The sequence below is a fragment of the Neltuma alba genome, unplaced genomic scaffold, assembly GCF_004799145.2.
Source record: "Neltuma alba isolate B1F8T4 unplaced genomic scaffold, ASM479914v2 tig00012254_pilon, whole genome shotgun sequence".
Lineage (NCBI taxonomy): Eukaryota > Viridiplantae > Streptophyta > Magnoliopsida > Fabales > Fabaceae > Neltuma > Neltuma alba.
This window is the reverse complement of record NW_021636780.1, coordinates 263,410-280,511: the sequence shown is the minus strand read 5'-3', so window position 1 is coordinate 280,511 and position 17,102 is coordinate 263,410. Positions and strand designations below refer to the sequence as shown.

Genomic DNA, 17,102 nt, shown 5'->3' with positions numbered 1-17,102 from the left:
CACCAAAGCTCTAGCAACCGGTCATTAGAGTTCTAGTAACATGTCACTGGAGCTTCGGCAGCTAGCCACCAGCAAGGTCATTAGCGTTGGAGCTCCAATAGTAGGAAATCGACTTAGAGTGCTGAGATTACAATGTTTAAAAACAAAAAAGAAAAAATAATGAAAAACATTTGCATAATTTCACACGATTTAAAAATTAAGGGTTTGCATTAAGATTTTGAAATTGACCCATTTTTAATAATTTTTAGAGTATTTTATTGTTTTTTCTTCTAATTTAAAAAGACTAAAAATATATGTTAATCTATTAAAAATACGTAACATTTCAAATTCACCCTTCACTATAATTAACGTTCACAACAAAGCGTCACTTTAAAATTATTATTAAAGCATCGCAAAGGACAAGGAGCTACAACCCTTTTAATTGTATGAATTTACGTGACTACATATATAATATATAAATTGTGAAGAGCATGATCACCAAAGAACTCCTAAAAGCTATTTATTATCTAATTTAACCGATCTCTTAATGGTCAAATTTAATGACAAATAACTATGGAAAAATCCCATATAAATACCTATCGAATTCTAAAATCCCAAATAAGTCACTCTAATTTCACAAAAAACAAATAAGCCTACAGGTATTAAATTGGAATTTGCAAATTTTGGCCAATTACCTTCATGTTCTTTTTCTCATTTCCTTATCTTCTCTCTCTTCATCGTCTTTTTCAAGGTAGAGCCACAGCTTGTATGAGAAATTGCTTTATGCCATGGTTGCATCATTCTTTCAATGGGTTTTGTTAGACATTGGAGAGGCAGTTGAAATATTTTATGGTAGAAAAGAGAAATCGCCATTGATTTTGAGAGCACACCATTCTATAACATATCCTTTTCTTTTTCAAATAGAGGCCATTGCGAAGCTTTGTTGCTTATATTTATGAATCAAAAGAAGCCATGAGAACCAAAGTATAACAACTATGCATCATTTTCTTGAGAGAGAGAGAGAAGACACCGCTAGATCTTCTTTTTCCCTAGTCATGGTAGCACTAAATATAGTTACTGTCATAGAACATTCTGGTTTTTGGTAAATATTATTAGTGCAGTTGTCAAACCCATTATAAATGTTGTCAATCATATTCTTTTGCAATAGATTGACTTTTGTAGTCTGAATGACAAGAAAATATCATAGATATTGGTTTAATCTTAATGTTAACTTGTTATTTGAATATATTTAATGTAGCGTCTGTCATAGGTTTATTGGTTTTCATAAATATTGTCATTTTAGTGGTCAATTCCATTACACATGTAGTAAACTATGAAAGTCATTGATATCATGTTTATTATGAAAGTCATTGATATCATGTTTATTATGATGTTTTTCTAGTGTACTTGTATACTAACTTTTCAACACATTTTGACCCTCGTTTAATATTCCCCCAAAGGCTAGACTTAAAACAGGTTACAAAAATTGCCATGCATTTAATAATTTTTATTATGCAAGTTATCATTCCCATTACATGTTTAATAGAGTTGTCTGCAAATAAACTAAAATTGGGTTGCAAATAATCCAGTTACAAGTTGCTTGATGAAAATGGTAACTTGCATTATGCAAGTTCTCATTTTCATTACTTGTTTTGTAAAATAATATATAAGTGACTTAAAAGAGGTTGTAAAAATCATTATGCAATTAGTATATTTCATTACGTAATAAGTTGTCATTCGCGTTATATGTTTAACAAAATTTTTTTAAATGGACTAAAATTGGGTTACAAATAAACAGGTTGCAGATCTCTAAAAAAAATGGTAACCTTACATAAGTTGTCATTTATGTCACTTGTTTTGTAAAACTTTAAACAGATTGCAAAATTTGTTATGCAACTGATAACTTTCATCACACAAGTTGTATGAATCCCTAGTTGAGTGAAAGAGAGGGCATGGGGGTAATTTGTCAAAATGTACAAATTAGAATGACTTAAAATTTTAGAATTTAATAGGTATTTATATGAGATTTTTCCTATTTTATTTTGGGAGGAGCATAAATAAATTTTATTAAACATGTAACGCGAATGACAATTTGTGTAATGAAAGATACCAATTACATAATGCTTTTTGCAACCTGTTTTAAGTCATTTACATATTATTTTACAAAACAAGTAACGAAAATGACAATTTGCATAATACAAGTTACCATTTCCATCAAGCGACTTGTAACTTGATTATTTGCAACCTATTTTTAATTCATTTACAGACAACTTTATTAAACATGTAATGGGAATGATAACTTGCGTAATAAAAATTATTATAGCAATTTTTGCAACCTGTTTTAAGTCTAGCCTTTGGGGGAATTAAACGAGGGTCAAAATGTGTTGACAAATTAGTATACAAGTATACTAGAAAAACATCATAATAAACATGATATCAATAACTTTCATAATTTACTACATGTATAATGGAATTGACCACTAAAATGACAATATTTACAAAAAACCAATAAGTCTATGACAGATGCTACATTAAATATATTTAAATAACAAGTTAACATTAAGATTAAACCAGTATCTATGATATTTTCTTGTCATTTAGACTACAAAAGTCAATTTATTGCAAAATAATGTGATTGACAACATTTATAATGGGTTTGACAACTGCACTAATAACATTTACCAAAAACCAGAATGTTCTATGACAGTAACTACATTTAGTGTTACCATGACTGAGGAAAAAGAAGCTCTAGCGGTGTCTTCTCTCTCTCTCTCTCTCTCTCTAAAGAAGATGACTCATAGTTGTTATACTTTGGTTCCCATGGCTTCTTTTGATTTAAAAATATAAGCAACAAAGCTTCACAATGACCGCTATTTGAAAAAGAAGAGGATCTGGTATAGAATGGTGTGCTCTCAAAATCAATGGCGATCTCTCGTCTCTACCCTAAAATATTTCAATTGCGTCTCCAATATCTAACAAAACACATTGAAAGAATGATGCAGCCATAACATAAAGCAATTTCCCATACAAGCTGTGTCTCTGCTCTAAAAAAATGATGAAGAGAGAGAAGATAAGGAAATGAGAAAAAGGGTATGGTGGTAATTTGTCAAAATTTGTAAATTCCAATTTAATAATTGTAGGCTTATTTGTCTTTTGTGAAATTAGAATGACTTATTTGGGATTTTAGAATTCAATAGGTATTTATATGGGAATTTCCCAATAACTATTTAGCGTAAAAATACTATAAAATAAAACATCCATGGTATATAAGAGTAAAAAAAAAACTTTCAAATAATAGGTGTCCTTTATAAATACTTCTGAAATATTTAAGCAAATTATTTATATAAAAAAAAAAAGAATCTTTTCATAGTTAAGAAAAAGAGAACAGTAAACCCAGAAGATAATAAAACCCCTTCATAAATACTTCTGAAATATTTAAGCAAATTATTAAAAAAAATCTTTTTATAGTTAAGAAAAAGAGAACAGTAAACCCAGAAGATAATAAAACCCCACCTAACAACAGTTACATAGTTTTCATCTTCACTCCTCCGCCGTGAATTTAATAAAATTCCAACGGTCCCTGCAACCTTCGTCTGCTTTTCTGCCTCTGTCTTACGTATATCAGAATCATAACAGAAAATGAAGAACTGAACCAAGATGGTGCAGAAGAAGAACCAGAAGTCGAAGAAGAAGAAGAAGAAGAAGCAGCGATATAAATTTTCGGCCTCGATTTCGGCAACAGCCATTAATGAGTCGAACGATAAGAAGTTCAAAGCTTTACATATCGTCTTTTACTCCATTCCTAATTTCTGAAACGGTATAGTGCTCTTTTTTATGGCTGCTTCTATTCATTCATTGTATCATTCATATGTCCGTTGTTAAACAAATTTAAGAATCTACTTTTGTTTGGTGGTGGCAGAGTTACGGATTACAAACCTGACAATATATTTAGGAGATCATAATATACCATCGCAGTGAAATTTGCAGGTAAAAAAAAGCTTATTCATATGAAGGTCATGGTAAATAAGGTTAAAAAAGAAAGAGAAATTTAGTAGCTGGTGATGAACAGTAACATGCTTAACGATAAACGGTGAGATCATCCCAGAAAATGTGTGTTGTTGTCTCAGCTTTTTTGGTTTTGTTTTCCTCTCTGGTTTTACTACAGTGCCTTTCTTTTTCATTCCACTGAGATCAGTTCAACGATTACTTTATAAATTTAATGGAGAAAAGGCAACTGATGATTTTGCTGACAAGTCATTACTGGGTTTTTGATCAATCATGAAAAGCCAATCCCTGATGAACTGTTTGCTTCCTTTCCATCAATAATTCCCTGATGAGTCTATTGCGCTGATATTTCTGTGAACTCGATCACTCAGACAGAAGGGGTGTGGCTTCTTGTCCTTTGCCATGCTTTTAATAACTTTGACATGACACTTTGTTGTGGACGTTAATTACAGTGAAGGGTGGATTTGAAATTTTACATATTTTTAATTTTAATATGTTAACGTATAGTTTTAGTCTTTTTAACTTACAAAAAAGATAAAAGATAGGTGAATTTTGAAATTTCAATTTAGACCCTGATACTATTTTAGAATTTTCAAATATCATGAAATTACGCAAATATTCTTCACTATTTTCTCTTTTTTTTTTTTAAATATTACTACCTCAACACCCTTAGCTAGTTTCTAACGGCTAGAGTTTCGGTGCCAGCGGCCCTGCTAGTGGCTAGCTACAGAACTCCGATGATCGGTGGCCAGAACCCAAATGACTACTTTTTCTTATATATTCATTATTTTTTTAGCTATTGACTATATTTGTTTTTAAAAATTTGATGACTATTCTTGTTTAACTAGTGATTGCTCTAGTGCTGCGATTAACTACTTTCATTTTCAAAAATTTGGTGACTATTCTAATTTATTATTGACTATTTTTGTTTTAAAAATTTAAAAAACGCATTAGATGTTATTGTGGACTTAGTGACTATTTTGTATTTAGTTATTTATTATCATTGTATAATTAATAGCAATACAAAAATAGTCACTGAAACTTAAAAACAAAAGTAATTAATAATAAAATTAGAGTAATCAATAGTTATATAAAAGTAGTTACCCGGAGTAAGAACAATATTCTCATTTCATAATATTTTAAAATTTTCAAAATACTATAAGGGATCTGATTTGAGATTTTGAAATTTACCTACCTTAATTTGTCCTTTATTATTTTTGAAGATATTTTAATGTATTTTTTCATTTTAACCTTATGCAAAATTTTAGTTTGATCTTTTAATTCTAACAAATATAATTTTAGTCCTTAGCCTTAAAACTATAACAAAGATTGATGATATTGAAATCTTTTGTAATTTTGTGTTGCCGCGTGGGATCTAAGTGTTTTGTTCCCTGGTATAAATAATCGAAAGCGAAAACAAAGAATCGGATTTTTTTTTTCGCTTTTTCTTTTTAGGAAGCACATATATTCAGCCAGCAATCCTGGGTATCTGAATTGCCCTTTCATTTTCCTATGTGCCTATTTAAAACCCGAATTTCCCTTAAATAGACCCCAAAAGAAAAACAAAAATCACAGTAAAAAAACTCACCAAATCTTTAGATTGGTTAATATTATCATAGTTAATCATTTAAATTTGATTTTGATTCCTGAAATTTGAAATCAATTATTTTAATATCTCAAACTTAATTTCATTTTAGGACACCTAGATATTTTTAGTCAGTGAAAATAGTTAGATTTCAGGGGCCAAAATTATTAATTTCAAATTTCATAAATCAAAACCAAAATCGAATTAAATTTAAGAGATTTTTTAATTTCATGACTTTGTTGAGATGATGTTTCAAAACTTCATCATCATAACTTTGCGCAGTAGAAGTCTCAAAGTTTGGAGACAAATCATCAAATAAGGAAAGCGCTGTGTCCCTTACAAATTGCAGCCTGAAAGATCTAACAAGTCCCCTTGGTACAAATTGCAGATCAAAGATTCTCCCATTTAATTAATTTTTTTTTGAAAATAAAATAACAATTTCACTGACCAACTGGCCCTCTCCTGTGTACTGTGTCATCTGGTTTTATTTCAATGAAATTGAATACTTTCACCAAACATCTTCAATGAATTGATGCGACCACAACTTTGAGATTAAATCACACTGCCCCTGAATGGATACGTCAGTGCGTACCTCAACCACATGAAGTATTTATTGACGTCGTGGGAATTTAAAGACTTGTGTACTATTTGTGCAATCTGAGTTTAATTTGTATCTTGACGAAAAAGGCCTTGATATATGTATGTGATCTAACTTCTATTCATCTTGAATTTCAAACTAATAGGAAATGTTAAAAATATATTTTTTGGGATACGAGCTATCATCTTAATTGATAACTTGTTTATATATTTCCTCATATTTTATTTGTATGAGTCAAATTTTAGAAGTTATTTTTAGTTTTTTTATATATAGATCACTTTAGAAGATTTCTAAGGTATTAAATACTGCTCCAATCCTTATTATAGGACCTAATTAGAAAATTGATGTTAGTCCTATATATGAAACTTATTTCACATGTTTATTAATTTTTTTTAAATTAATCCTATTGATATTTCATTAACAATAGTCGAGTAGAAAAAAGAGATGGAATTAAAAAAGATACTTAGGGTGTTTTAAAAAAAATATCATCTTAATTAGTTTAACTTATATAATTAGTTAATTAAGTTTTACATTAAGAACAAGAGAAATATTTTTTAAACAAATTTAATGAAGATAGAAAGAGATAATTGAGATAGTGATAGAAATTCATGGTGAAATAGATAAATTGTGATATATATAAAAGATAGTTTTGGAAAGTTCTGAGGATAGCTTTTGAAAAATTTACGAGTGTCAACTACATTTTTAGTATGTTGAATTATTATTAAAAGTCAGATGGAGTTATCTATTTAATTGAAATGTATCTGATTACAATTAAGGTAAATTCACAAACCGTATAAGTTGGTACTTCGCATTAATATGGGATCTAGCTTGTATAAAAATTAAAAAAGGTCAAGTAGTTAAAATGAATAGCAAACACGACTAGGGCAATTCTTTTAAAGTTCTCATCTGCTTCTCTGTCGCACAATAGCACTTAGCAAAAACCAAGATAATTTCCCAAAAGCAACCAAGAAAAAGAAATGAAAGAGAGAAAGAAAGAAAGAAATATTCACTATTGGCGAGATTCTGGTTTGTGTAACTGCGCGAGGTGGACAAATCATATATTTACTTGGAAGAACTTTTACTTGTTATTTTGTAGGATAATTTAGAACTTTATTTTATTATTAAAAAACAACGTATAAAAGTTTTGTAATTGACCAATGACAACTTCAAATACGTCTCTACTCATAATCTCAATTTATTAAAAATTAACAAATACTAATGGCTTTCACACATCAATATCTCTAATTGTCACGTGATATCTACTTACATCAAGAGTATTTTCAACATTTTATCCCAAAAAAAAAGAGTTTTTAATTCCAAATACTATTCTTCCGGTTCTAAATATAAGACCCATTTTGTAATGTACTCCTCCAACCATAATATAGAAGAGGGAGGGGATATTAATGAAGATGATTATGATGTTTTAGAAAAAACATGTCATATTTCTTATAATTAACTAACTTACCTAATCTTCTTAATCTTATCAAATTGGTTAAATAGATCTTATATTAAGGACTGGAGGAGTAATTTACACTACAAAATAGATCTTATATTTAGGATCGGAGTATTATCTTACTCATGAAGCCTCAACGGCATTCTACCGTCTTCAAATTTGGGAATCTTTAATTTTGTTTATTTTTTATTTATTTTTTTTTCCCGTATGCCGCAGCTAAAGGTAGTCCCAAAATGATGAGGAGTTTTGAATCGGGATTTCTGGGTGTTTCAGATATATTCATTTAACGAAAAAACTGAAGTCAATTACTTTCAAGTTTTCCATACATGGCTGCAGAAATGTGCATAGCCTTGGGAATGTATTAATTTCTCAAGTCTTAAAAAATATTTGGTTCCTTAGCTATGCCAACGAAGGTACGTACCCATCGTATGTACAGTAACTGAAATCTTGGTTTCGAAACAGTGATTAGGAAGTCAACATCTAGAAAATGGAAAAACAAGATAATATTTAAGAACAGGATTTTAACTTCTGAGAAGTTTTACAATATAAACTAGATAACATCAAGGCTAAACTAGTAATTAATTAAAGACACAGAGAGAGGGAGAAGCTAGTGAAATGTAGGGTTAATTCTCTGAGTCACTAATGCCTAGTCCTAATAATAAGCTAATTAATCAATCCTACTTTAGCCTCCGACTCGATATTGGGGGGAAGTCAATACCCGAACCCAATATCCATGAAAGAAAGTGATACTAATTTCTAGCTTCTTCAATGGATACTCCAAGGTGCGTTCATTGACTTTCTCCCTCCTTTAGTTTCCCAGCTTTAATTATCTCCATTCTCTATATAATCTTCGCCCTAACAACCTGAAGGAGAAATATAATTCTCAAACAAATTAATCGCAGTTTATAGAAAGATATATAAAACATGAGTGATTATGTATTTCAAGATATGATGATTACCAGATTTGAAGAAGTAATTAGATTAGATGAGAGCAGCTTTGATCCTTTCAACGGTGCACTTAATCAAACTGTTAACAGTGGCGACTGAGCCCAGAGAGAGTTTAGCTGTTGGCACTGAGTCAACTAAGATCTGAAACGCAACAGTGAGAAGAGAACCTCCTGATCCAACATCAAGAATAGGCCCTCCTCCTCCTCCTCCATTATTGTTCAGTGAGGAGCCAGCAGGAAGAATGGCAAAACCAGAGGGCAAGAGGGCAACATAGTCAGGGTCTCCTCCTCCAAGCACTGTGTTCATGGCCACAATATCAACAGGAGCATATATCACATACGACCCCGTTGCGTCTGTGCAGCTCTCCTGAAGTATCACCATGTTGCTTTGGCTTGAATTTGCACTCTGCAATAACACTCACATGTTACTCTTTTCGAAAGAGGTTGTTGAAAATTGAGGCCACTTAAATACGCCTTCTAAGTACTTCATGCGATCCAATAGAGGACTTTGTATCTCATACTATCAAATCTCTATTAGATAAGCGGGATTGAATCCATAACCTCCCACTTATAGGAAAACTATCATGCCTTTAAACTACAAGGTATTGACTATGAATCACTGAATATGCTAAAAAAGCTAAGCTTCTTACATTGACACGGAGTAGAGAGACAAAATTGCCTGGATCACGACCATTTGCTATGTGAGCCATTTCTTGGACCATACCTCCATTGGATAAAATATCCCACTGAAAATTCAACAAAAATCTCCAATTTAAGACCAAGCACATGAGCTTACAATAGCTAGCTAGCGACCAAAACTAGCACCGATATATGAAGTAACTGTGTAGCAAATTAATTAAGCAATGATCTAAGTACCTCACTTCTGGAGTTTTCATCTCGAAGGAAATTGAAGACCCTGTTTGGAGGAACTGGAAGCCAGAAAGAAGTCGCAGCACTGAGAACTATACCAGGAGGCCTTCCTGGATCATCCATACTCTTTCTGGTCATTACCCTCACATCATCATTCCCTGTTGCTGATAGTGTTGTCCATGCATGTGCTGTTGAAGCCCCAACTCCGGCACAGAAGCTCATCACCATTCTCTCTGCTAGCTTCATCATACTCTTCCTTCCCTCAGAACTTGTTATCACTGATCAATCGTATATGTATATATGCACCATAATTCGAATCCATCATTATGAATTAGATAATAAAGTACCATACTTAAGTTTCTGTTTGTTTTAAAATGACAAGTCTCTCATACCACAAAGGTCCCCTGCAGGTATGTTGCAGGCCATAGAACTAGCAATACGTTCACATTGTCTATCTAGTGTGGCCACCCAACGTTTAGCTCCAAAGGCAAGGCCAGAATTGACAAGGGGTCTGTATATATTGTGCGTATTTCTGTCATCCACTTCAACATGTTCAATCCAAGTAACCTGAGATGCATTTATATTCAAATATAGAAGAACAAGACAAGTTAGAGAATAGTGGGAGATCACACACGCGCACACAGAGTAGCCTGAAATGTCACCTTAGAGTATCCATTTGGCAATTCTTGGATCAGACAGCCAGAAGGCCTTCTTCGGCTTTTAGATAAAGCAGTTGGTCGTATGTTGTCCAAGGAAACATCGACCACTGCCCATGTCCCATCTGCATGCTGCTTACAGTAGCGAACGAAGTAGTTCTCTCTTGTGGGAACAAGAGGTGAAGGGACTTGGAACTCGGCAGACATCTGTAATTATTAGAACAAACAGATTGTTTGATGAAATCAATGCTCGAATATATATTTATGTATTTTGTCTGCTTCGTTTCGATCCTCATCAGATTAAAGGAGAAGAATATAATTTTAAATTACCACTTGTAAGGCTCCATTATAGTTTCCTGCCACTCCAGTTGACAGGACTTCAAGTGTCATTGCTCTTGAAACAATGCCGCAAAACACTCTTGACCATTGATTCTGAAATCCGGAATGAATTAAAAAATAATAATATTACTAGCCTAACATTTAGGAAGCATTATATTTAAATTAACACGGATTTTTTTTTACATCAAATTGATGTTTTTAAGTTATTAAATCATTAAAGAATTAGATGGTGTACTTTGATAGCGACAAGTACTAACTATTATAATACAATAAAATGTGAAAATGAAATAAACACAAAATTACCACGTCCATGAGAATCTCAACAAGGTTAATATGGTTCATGATAACGACAGCGGACTCCCTTGAAGCTTCAGATCTTAATCCCAAGGGTTTAGGACCTAGGCCCCTGGGAAAAGTCCTCAAGTATTCCTCTTCATTCAGGACTTGGTGGGTACCAGAAGAGTGGTCATTAGAGATAACCCACAAGGGGTCTCCAGCCTGAGCCAATCTGGTGAGTTCCTCCATTGCCGCAACAGCAAGCTCTACAATCATGGGCTTGTCAGCTTCAGAAGGCATTGGTAGTGACCTAATAAGGTCACTGTTACTCACACTGTACATTTCCCCTATTGTCCCTGACTGTGACACAAAGTTACTGCCAACTCCAAGATCTTCCAGCGAGCGTGAAGGAAGGTGATGAGATGAAAAGTGTGAAAAAGATGTCACTGGCTTTCCAACGTATTTGGCCGCAATTCCTGATATTCTGTCTATCTGATTAAGTAGAAAAAATGGAAATGGGGGGGGGGGGGGGGGAAGAGGTCAGTAATTCAATTATCAGAAGATGATTATTATGATCTGATGATGTAAATTTCAAGTGTTAGTTGGAAATGTTAGACACCTCTTCTCTTAAGCGGGCATTCTCAATCCTGAGATGCTGCTCGTCAAAGGACATTTCACCAAGAGCTGCAGGGCCTCCACAGTTGGGGCATGAAGCGTTGCTTAGGGCGTCCTTGTACCTACTGTTCTCAGCTCGAAGCTTTTCATTCTCAGCCTTCAAAATGGAATTCTCATGGCGTTCATGTTGTGCCTATATGAGAAAGAACGATTATCAAATGAATTGTACATTGAAACCATCTAAGCAAGAGCTTCAATGTAATCCCTACTTTACCTTCATTTGGGTGCGCTTGTTTTGGAACCAAAACTTGACTTGCAAAGGCTCTAATCCCAGTTCACGGCTCAGCTCTTTCCTTTGTTTGTCATCTGGGTGGGGACACTCCTTGAAGAAACTGAAAGAGAGAATTTCACACAAGCAAAACACAATTATAAGCAACCAAACAAGCAGGATCATATTAGCTTGTAACTTCTTAGTGATATTGGACTAGCAAGTTTTGAGGATTCAAGCTCGAGTTGAGTCAAAGTCAAATAACACGTACGATTCCAATTCTTGTATTTGGCGCTGGGTGTGGCGGTGGTAGCGCTTCCTTTTGGGACGTTGGTCGGGGTCTTGGTCGTCACCTGAAGGAGCTTCCATGGTTGTTTCAGTGACCGATTTGGTCTCGTAATCGTCGTCATTGGTCTTCCTTCCCACTAGATCACTGTCCGATGACATCTTGTGGGACACATCAAGCACATTAGAATCAAACATGTTTGGCTGTTGAAACATTTTGCGACGCGCGCAAATCCCTAAATTCTAGAAGCTACGGTCTGCTCTTTCCAAGCTGTCATACATAAAGAAATTAAGTCAACCAAAAAGAAAAACACTATGTGGACGCAGGCTGAACTGAACAAGAGGGAAAAAAATTTTTTTAAAAAGAAATGTAAGAATAAAAGGGTGGCTTTAGGATTGGGAAGGAGTAAAGAAATCTAAAAGACTACAGGAAGATTTTGCATTGTATGGCAACAGAAGCTTAGGCTGCAAGAGAACCCATATATAGGAAGCTTCCCTTTTCCTCGCCAAAAGAAAACCCCACTTTTTCTTTATATAAACTTTTTGGTTATTTTAAGATCACAGCAGAAACAGAAATCAAAATATTGCTTCTGTGATTATCAACTATATTCATGATAAAATCCATAGTGAGAGATGTTTTCTCTAAGAAAACAAAATTCCCACCATATATAATGCTTCTGTATAGGTGAGAGTATTAGTTTTCGCGTCTATTCAAATATTTAATTCCTGTTTTTCTACCTTCGCAAAATTTAAAATCCCCGTACAACAGTGTACTATCATCTGTTTTATTAGGGGAAAAAGCAAGAGAGAACAGATAAGCTCACCTGAACGTATGGAAGAAAGATTAGTTAGCCTTGAAGATGATCGCTATAGAGAATCCGTTTTCTTTGCTTCAAATTCAGTGGCATGAATTTGCAATTTGGATGCATGTTTCTTCTTTCTTCTCTCTCAGTTCAAAGTGGTTGTGTCACTGAAGAAATCATAATACCGAAATGAGATGGAATTGAGAATCTGTGTCGAGATGTCTCTGGATCAACGAGAGAGGCTTCGAAGTTTGAACAAGGAAGAAGATCGAGCAAGTTTGGGCTTTTAGTTGTAAAAAGGGCATAAAAGACTTTTGGGGTTTTGTACTTTGCCCTTAATACTCTCTCTCTGTCTACGTGCAAGAAATTGGAGACTCTAAAACCCAAGAGGCTCATAAAATCAGAAAAGACAGCGAAAATAGGGTTGACATTGTGTCAAATGGTTGGCAACGCTCTTCAATCTCTCTCTTCTAGGGACTCTACAACAAGTAACGGAGAAAGCGGGTTAGAGTAGGCAGAAGTCAAACTGTGGAGAACGGTAGACCCAAAAAGGAACTGCTGAAAAAGAACATGCAAACAGAAAGACTTCGTAGGGTTGCACGAGGAGAAGAAGGAGAAGGATGCAGAAAAGGGGCAGAGAATAACCTTTTTGAATTGTGGGAAATAGGGAACTGTTCGTGATTGAGACGTTGTGGTCTTAATTATAACAAGGGCTTTATAGCTTTCATTAATGGATGGGGATGGTGTGGTGATGGCGGAGGAAGAAGAAGAGAGAGAAAGTGTGAGGGAGACGAAGAGAAAGAGGATGAAGAGATGAGGAAGGAGAAGAAGATGAATCGGTAGTGTGGAGAAGTTATTGCTTATTGAGACGGTTGTGTAATAGCATTTATGGAGGGCGAATCGACATAAATGCTTTAGAAAGAGAGAGAGATATGGAGACCATAAGATGGTAGGAAGAAAATATCAATTTATTCTCACCACTTCTACGCTACTCTTTTAATATTATATACAAGTGATTTCAACATATTTTATTAAAATAAAAAAATTAAATTTTATTAATTTTATCTTAAAATTTAACAAAAATAAAAAAATTAGTTAAAATTTTAGACATTTTTTAAGTATATTTTATATTCAAAAATTGTATTTTCTATATGTGGAGAGTCTACTACAAGACCTCACACAACTTGTGATTGAGCTATTGCATATTAGGCCTAGACATAGAGAATATATAACGTTTGTGTCTTTTATGTTTTTCCGTATATTGCATTTACTTTTTGACGAAAATTATCTATATATTAAAACGTGAATAACAACAATAGCATCAGTAACTTTTTAATCCCTCCCGTAAGAGGATTCGATGAAATATTTTCTGATAAAACCCCACATATACATATTGTTAATAAATGAGTTTACATATATTGTGGTGACACAGAAAGAACGTCACTTTTTACGAGTTAGGGCTACTCCACGTTTTTTATTTGTAATCAGACTTACGAAGTGAATGACCGATAAAATGCAACATCTTGGAAAAGCAGGGATGTTGATAACATACTTGCATCCTCTTGTGTATTATAGGGATCCAAACCTTATTTTTCTGAGCCTATGCAAGTAGGCAGAATAAATACTAGTCCTTAATATAAAAATTAATAGTTATTACAATAAATAGGTATTATTTTTTTTATAATACCCTTACTAATCATGTGTATTAGCTAGAATTATCATTTGACGGAAATTTTTAACATGTGTAAGTGTGTAACCATTATAATGACTTTTTTAAAAACAATAGATAAATATGATAAGTAAAGTGGATTAGAGTTTTATATTCAATATCAAATTAAATATCAAACTAGTTTTTATATTAAAAAACTGAGATATTATAAACTAATCAAAACATTCTAAATCATGTAATTAACGGAATCAACATATGACGTCGCAACACTTTGATCATGTTTTCTCTCAATCCGTAATTTTCTCCCGTCTGTGAAACTTTTGTCTCATTTATTACGGTGATCAGTAATATTTATTAAGCAGTGAAAATAGTAGCAGAGCAGGTGAAAATTTAAGGCTTTGGTAACTACAAGTACAAGTTGAGATTTTTTAAAATATAAACTCATGTGCAAGGCCAGCTGATGACTAAACCTTCTTGTAAAGCATGCATGTCGGCAAGGTCCAAACGAAAAAAGAACATAATATATGTAAAATTGATTTCAAAACTAATGTCCAAAGAATTGAAATTTAACATGAGAAAGAGGGTATATATAGATGGGGGAAAAAAAGTAGAAAGAGGGTATATACAAGTCCAAACAATTAGACAGTGTCTCATGTAAATGAGATTTTTTTGTATATATGTCATAATTACTAGCATTTTTTTATAAGCCTATATATAGTTGATCACTATATACTTTGACAATTGATGGTACAAGACATGTTATTCAAATGTTATTTATTTTATTTTCATCCAAATAATATTAAGTACAATTTATTTTGTTGTTTTTTGAATTGTATTTAAAGCTTTTTAAAGTTTGTTATAAGATATTTGTTGCAGAGTTTTTTTGTTGTTGCCGACTCGTAGAGTTACTGATTAGTATGGGAACACGAAAGTCAAAAGCATAAGATGATTTAACCACAGCTAATAATTCAATTTAACCGCTCTATTTTATGCATTCCTATTCTTAACCACAAGATGCTGATAATTCAATCATTTTCTGACCAGCTACTAATTAAGAATTAAATCATTATGTTTTAATATCTCCATTTTTATAAGGAATAAATAGCTACTTTTCATTATTAAGAAAAGTAAGTTAAAGTAGATAGACGTTTCAAGAAAAAATCATTAAAAAAGACTTTTGAAATAGAAAAATTGTAAATAAGCACATGCTACAATATTAGTATTAGTTTTAACAACAAATGACAACAATTTTGTGAGTGGGTCCTTATATGCAATTTTTCAATTTTTAAGATTTTTTTGTGATTTTTTTCAAAATTATTTTTAAACGCATAATAGAATTTTTTTAAAAAAGTAATACCCTTAAGAAAACTAACTGAAATGGTTCATTAATTAGTGGCTGTCTTTTCAACAATATTTTGTCTTCCCTCTTTAAGAAGGGTATACGTGAAAAGAAATAATAAATGTTTCAAATATAAAAGCAAATTGTTAACAAAATTATAATCACATTTTCCTTATAAAATGAATCGGAGGGAGTGTGTGTATATAAAATAAGCCGGTATATCAACTTATTAATCACATTTGATTATGTGGATATGTATATATGTACTTCACATAAATCAATTTCAAAGCGATGGTTGATGTGAAGAGATTGGCAATGAAAATAAAGAATAAATACCTACTTTTCAATATTAAGAAAAGCAAGTTAACGTAGATAGAAGTTTTGAACTGATTTTGAATAATTTAAATTTTATCGCAATGATAATAAGCATCATGGTCCAGATCTGGTATTGTGAGCTCTGTCTCTCAAGTCTCAAATGTTCCTGTGTTCCTATGTATATTACGATCGCTGCGATCTTCTCTATCATCAGTTTGAGGTGTTTCTATCCCAGCCACACGTTTTAATACTCTTCGGTCCGTAATATAGACCTAATTGTTGAGTTGATTTTGATCTTAAATATAAGCACTATCATATTTATCAATTTTTTCTAAATTACCCTTATAAATACTTTTTCAGTCATAATCAAGTAGAAAAGGAAGGGGGATATAAGAAAGATAGTTATGTGTTTTAGAAAAAATATGTCATATTCTTATAATTAACTAATTACTTAATTCTCTTAATCTAATCAAATTAGTTAAGTAGTCTTATACTAAGAAGATATATAATACGTAAATATAATCTATTAAAAAATTGAATTTGAAAAGTAGATAATTAATGAATGTAAGAAGTAAAGTAAAACAAATAATAATTTAACTGAAGAAGGGTAAAGAGTCGAGTAAGCAAAATGCTAAGGCCTAGGATCCTGTAGAGGGCATGGATAGATACCGTTTGATTGCGTCCTTACTTTGGAGTTCCTGCAACACTGCCATGAAAGCAGCTCATTATTATTTCCTACATGTTGCCCCCATTAATTAATTCAATAACACATGATGGAAAGGGATCAAATAGTGAAAATAAAAGTTTATATTTCTTTTTTTAGTTATTTTAATAACATTTAGTTTGGAAGAAAAATTAAAAAAAAATGCAGCCTGTGTAGAAATATTAAATCATAAAATTTTAGGAGTTTAGGCTGCAATACTTTATGTAAAGCATTAATTAATTAGATATGAAACGAACTTATTAAGTGGTAGAATGAAACGTGAATGATATCTTCAGAATCAGATTCTTTTGATATAAGTGTTAGAATATATAACTTAAATTTATTTTGGTAGTAACATAAAAGAAGCCCAATTCATGAACTAATTAATATAAAACTA

The 17,102-nt window shown here is 32.5% G+C and overlaps 1 protein-coding gene across 1 annotated transcript; it reads right to left on the bottom strand.

Moving 5' to 3' along the window:
* Positions 1 to 8,076: 8,076 nt before the first annotated feature.
* Positions 8,077 to 13,453, bottom strand: LOC114725457 (homeobox-leucine zipper protein MERISTEM L1). The gene is made up of 12 exons (XM_028911972.1): positions 12,701 to 13,453; positions 11,863 to 12,147; positions 11,598 to 11,715; positions 11,328 to 11,516; positions 10,736 to 11,200; positions 10,424 to 10,525; positions 10,100 to 10,300; positions 9,830 to 10,004; positions 9,444 to 9,715; positions 9,218 to 9,313; positions 8,580 to 8,973; positions 8,077 to 8,483 (listed from the first exon to the last, which is right to left on the bottom strand). The coding sequence occupies exons 2-11, from the start codon at positions 12,090 to 12,092 to the stop codon at positions 8,602 to 8,604; spliced, it is 2,220 nt and encodes a 739-aa protein (XP_028767805.1). The 5' UTR covers positions 12,093 to 12,147; positions 12,701 to 13,453; the 3' UTR covers positions 8,077 to 8,483; positions 8,580 to 8,601.
* Between the last annotated feature and the right edge of the window lie 3,649 nt (positions 13,454 to 17,102).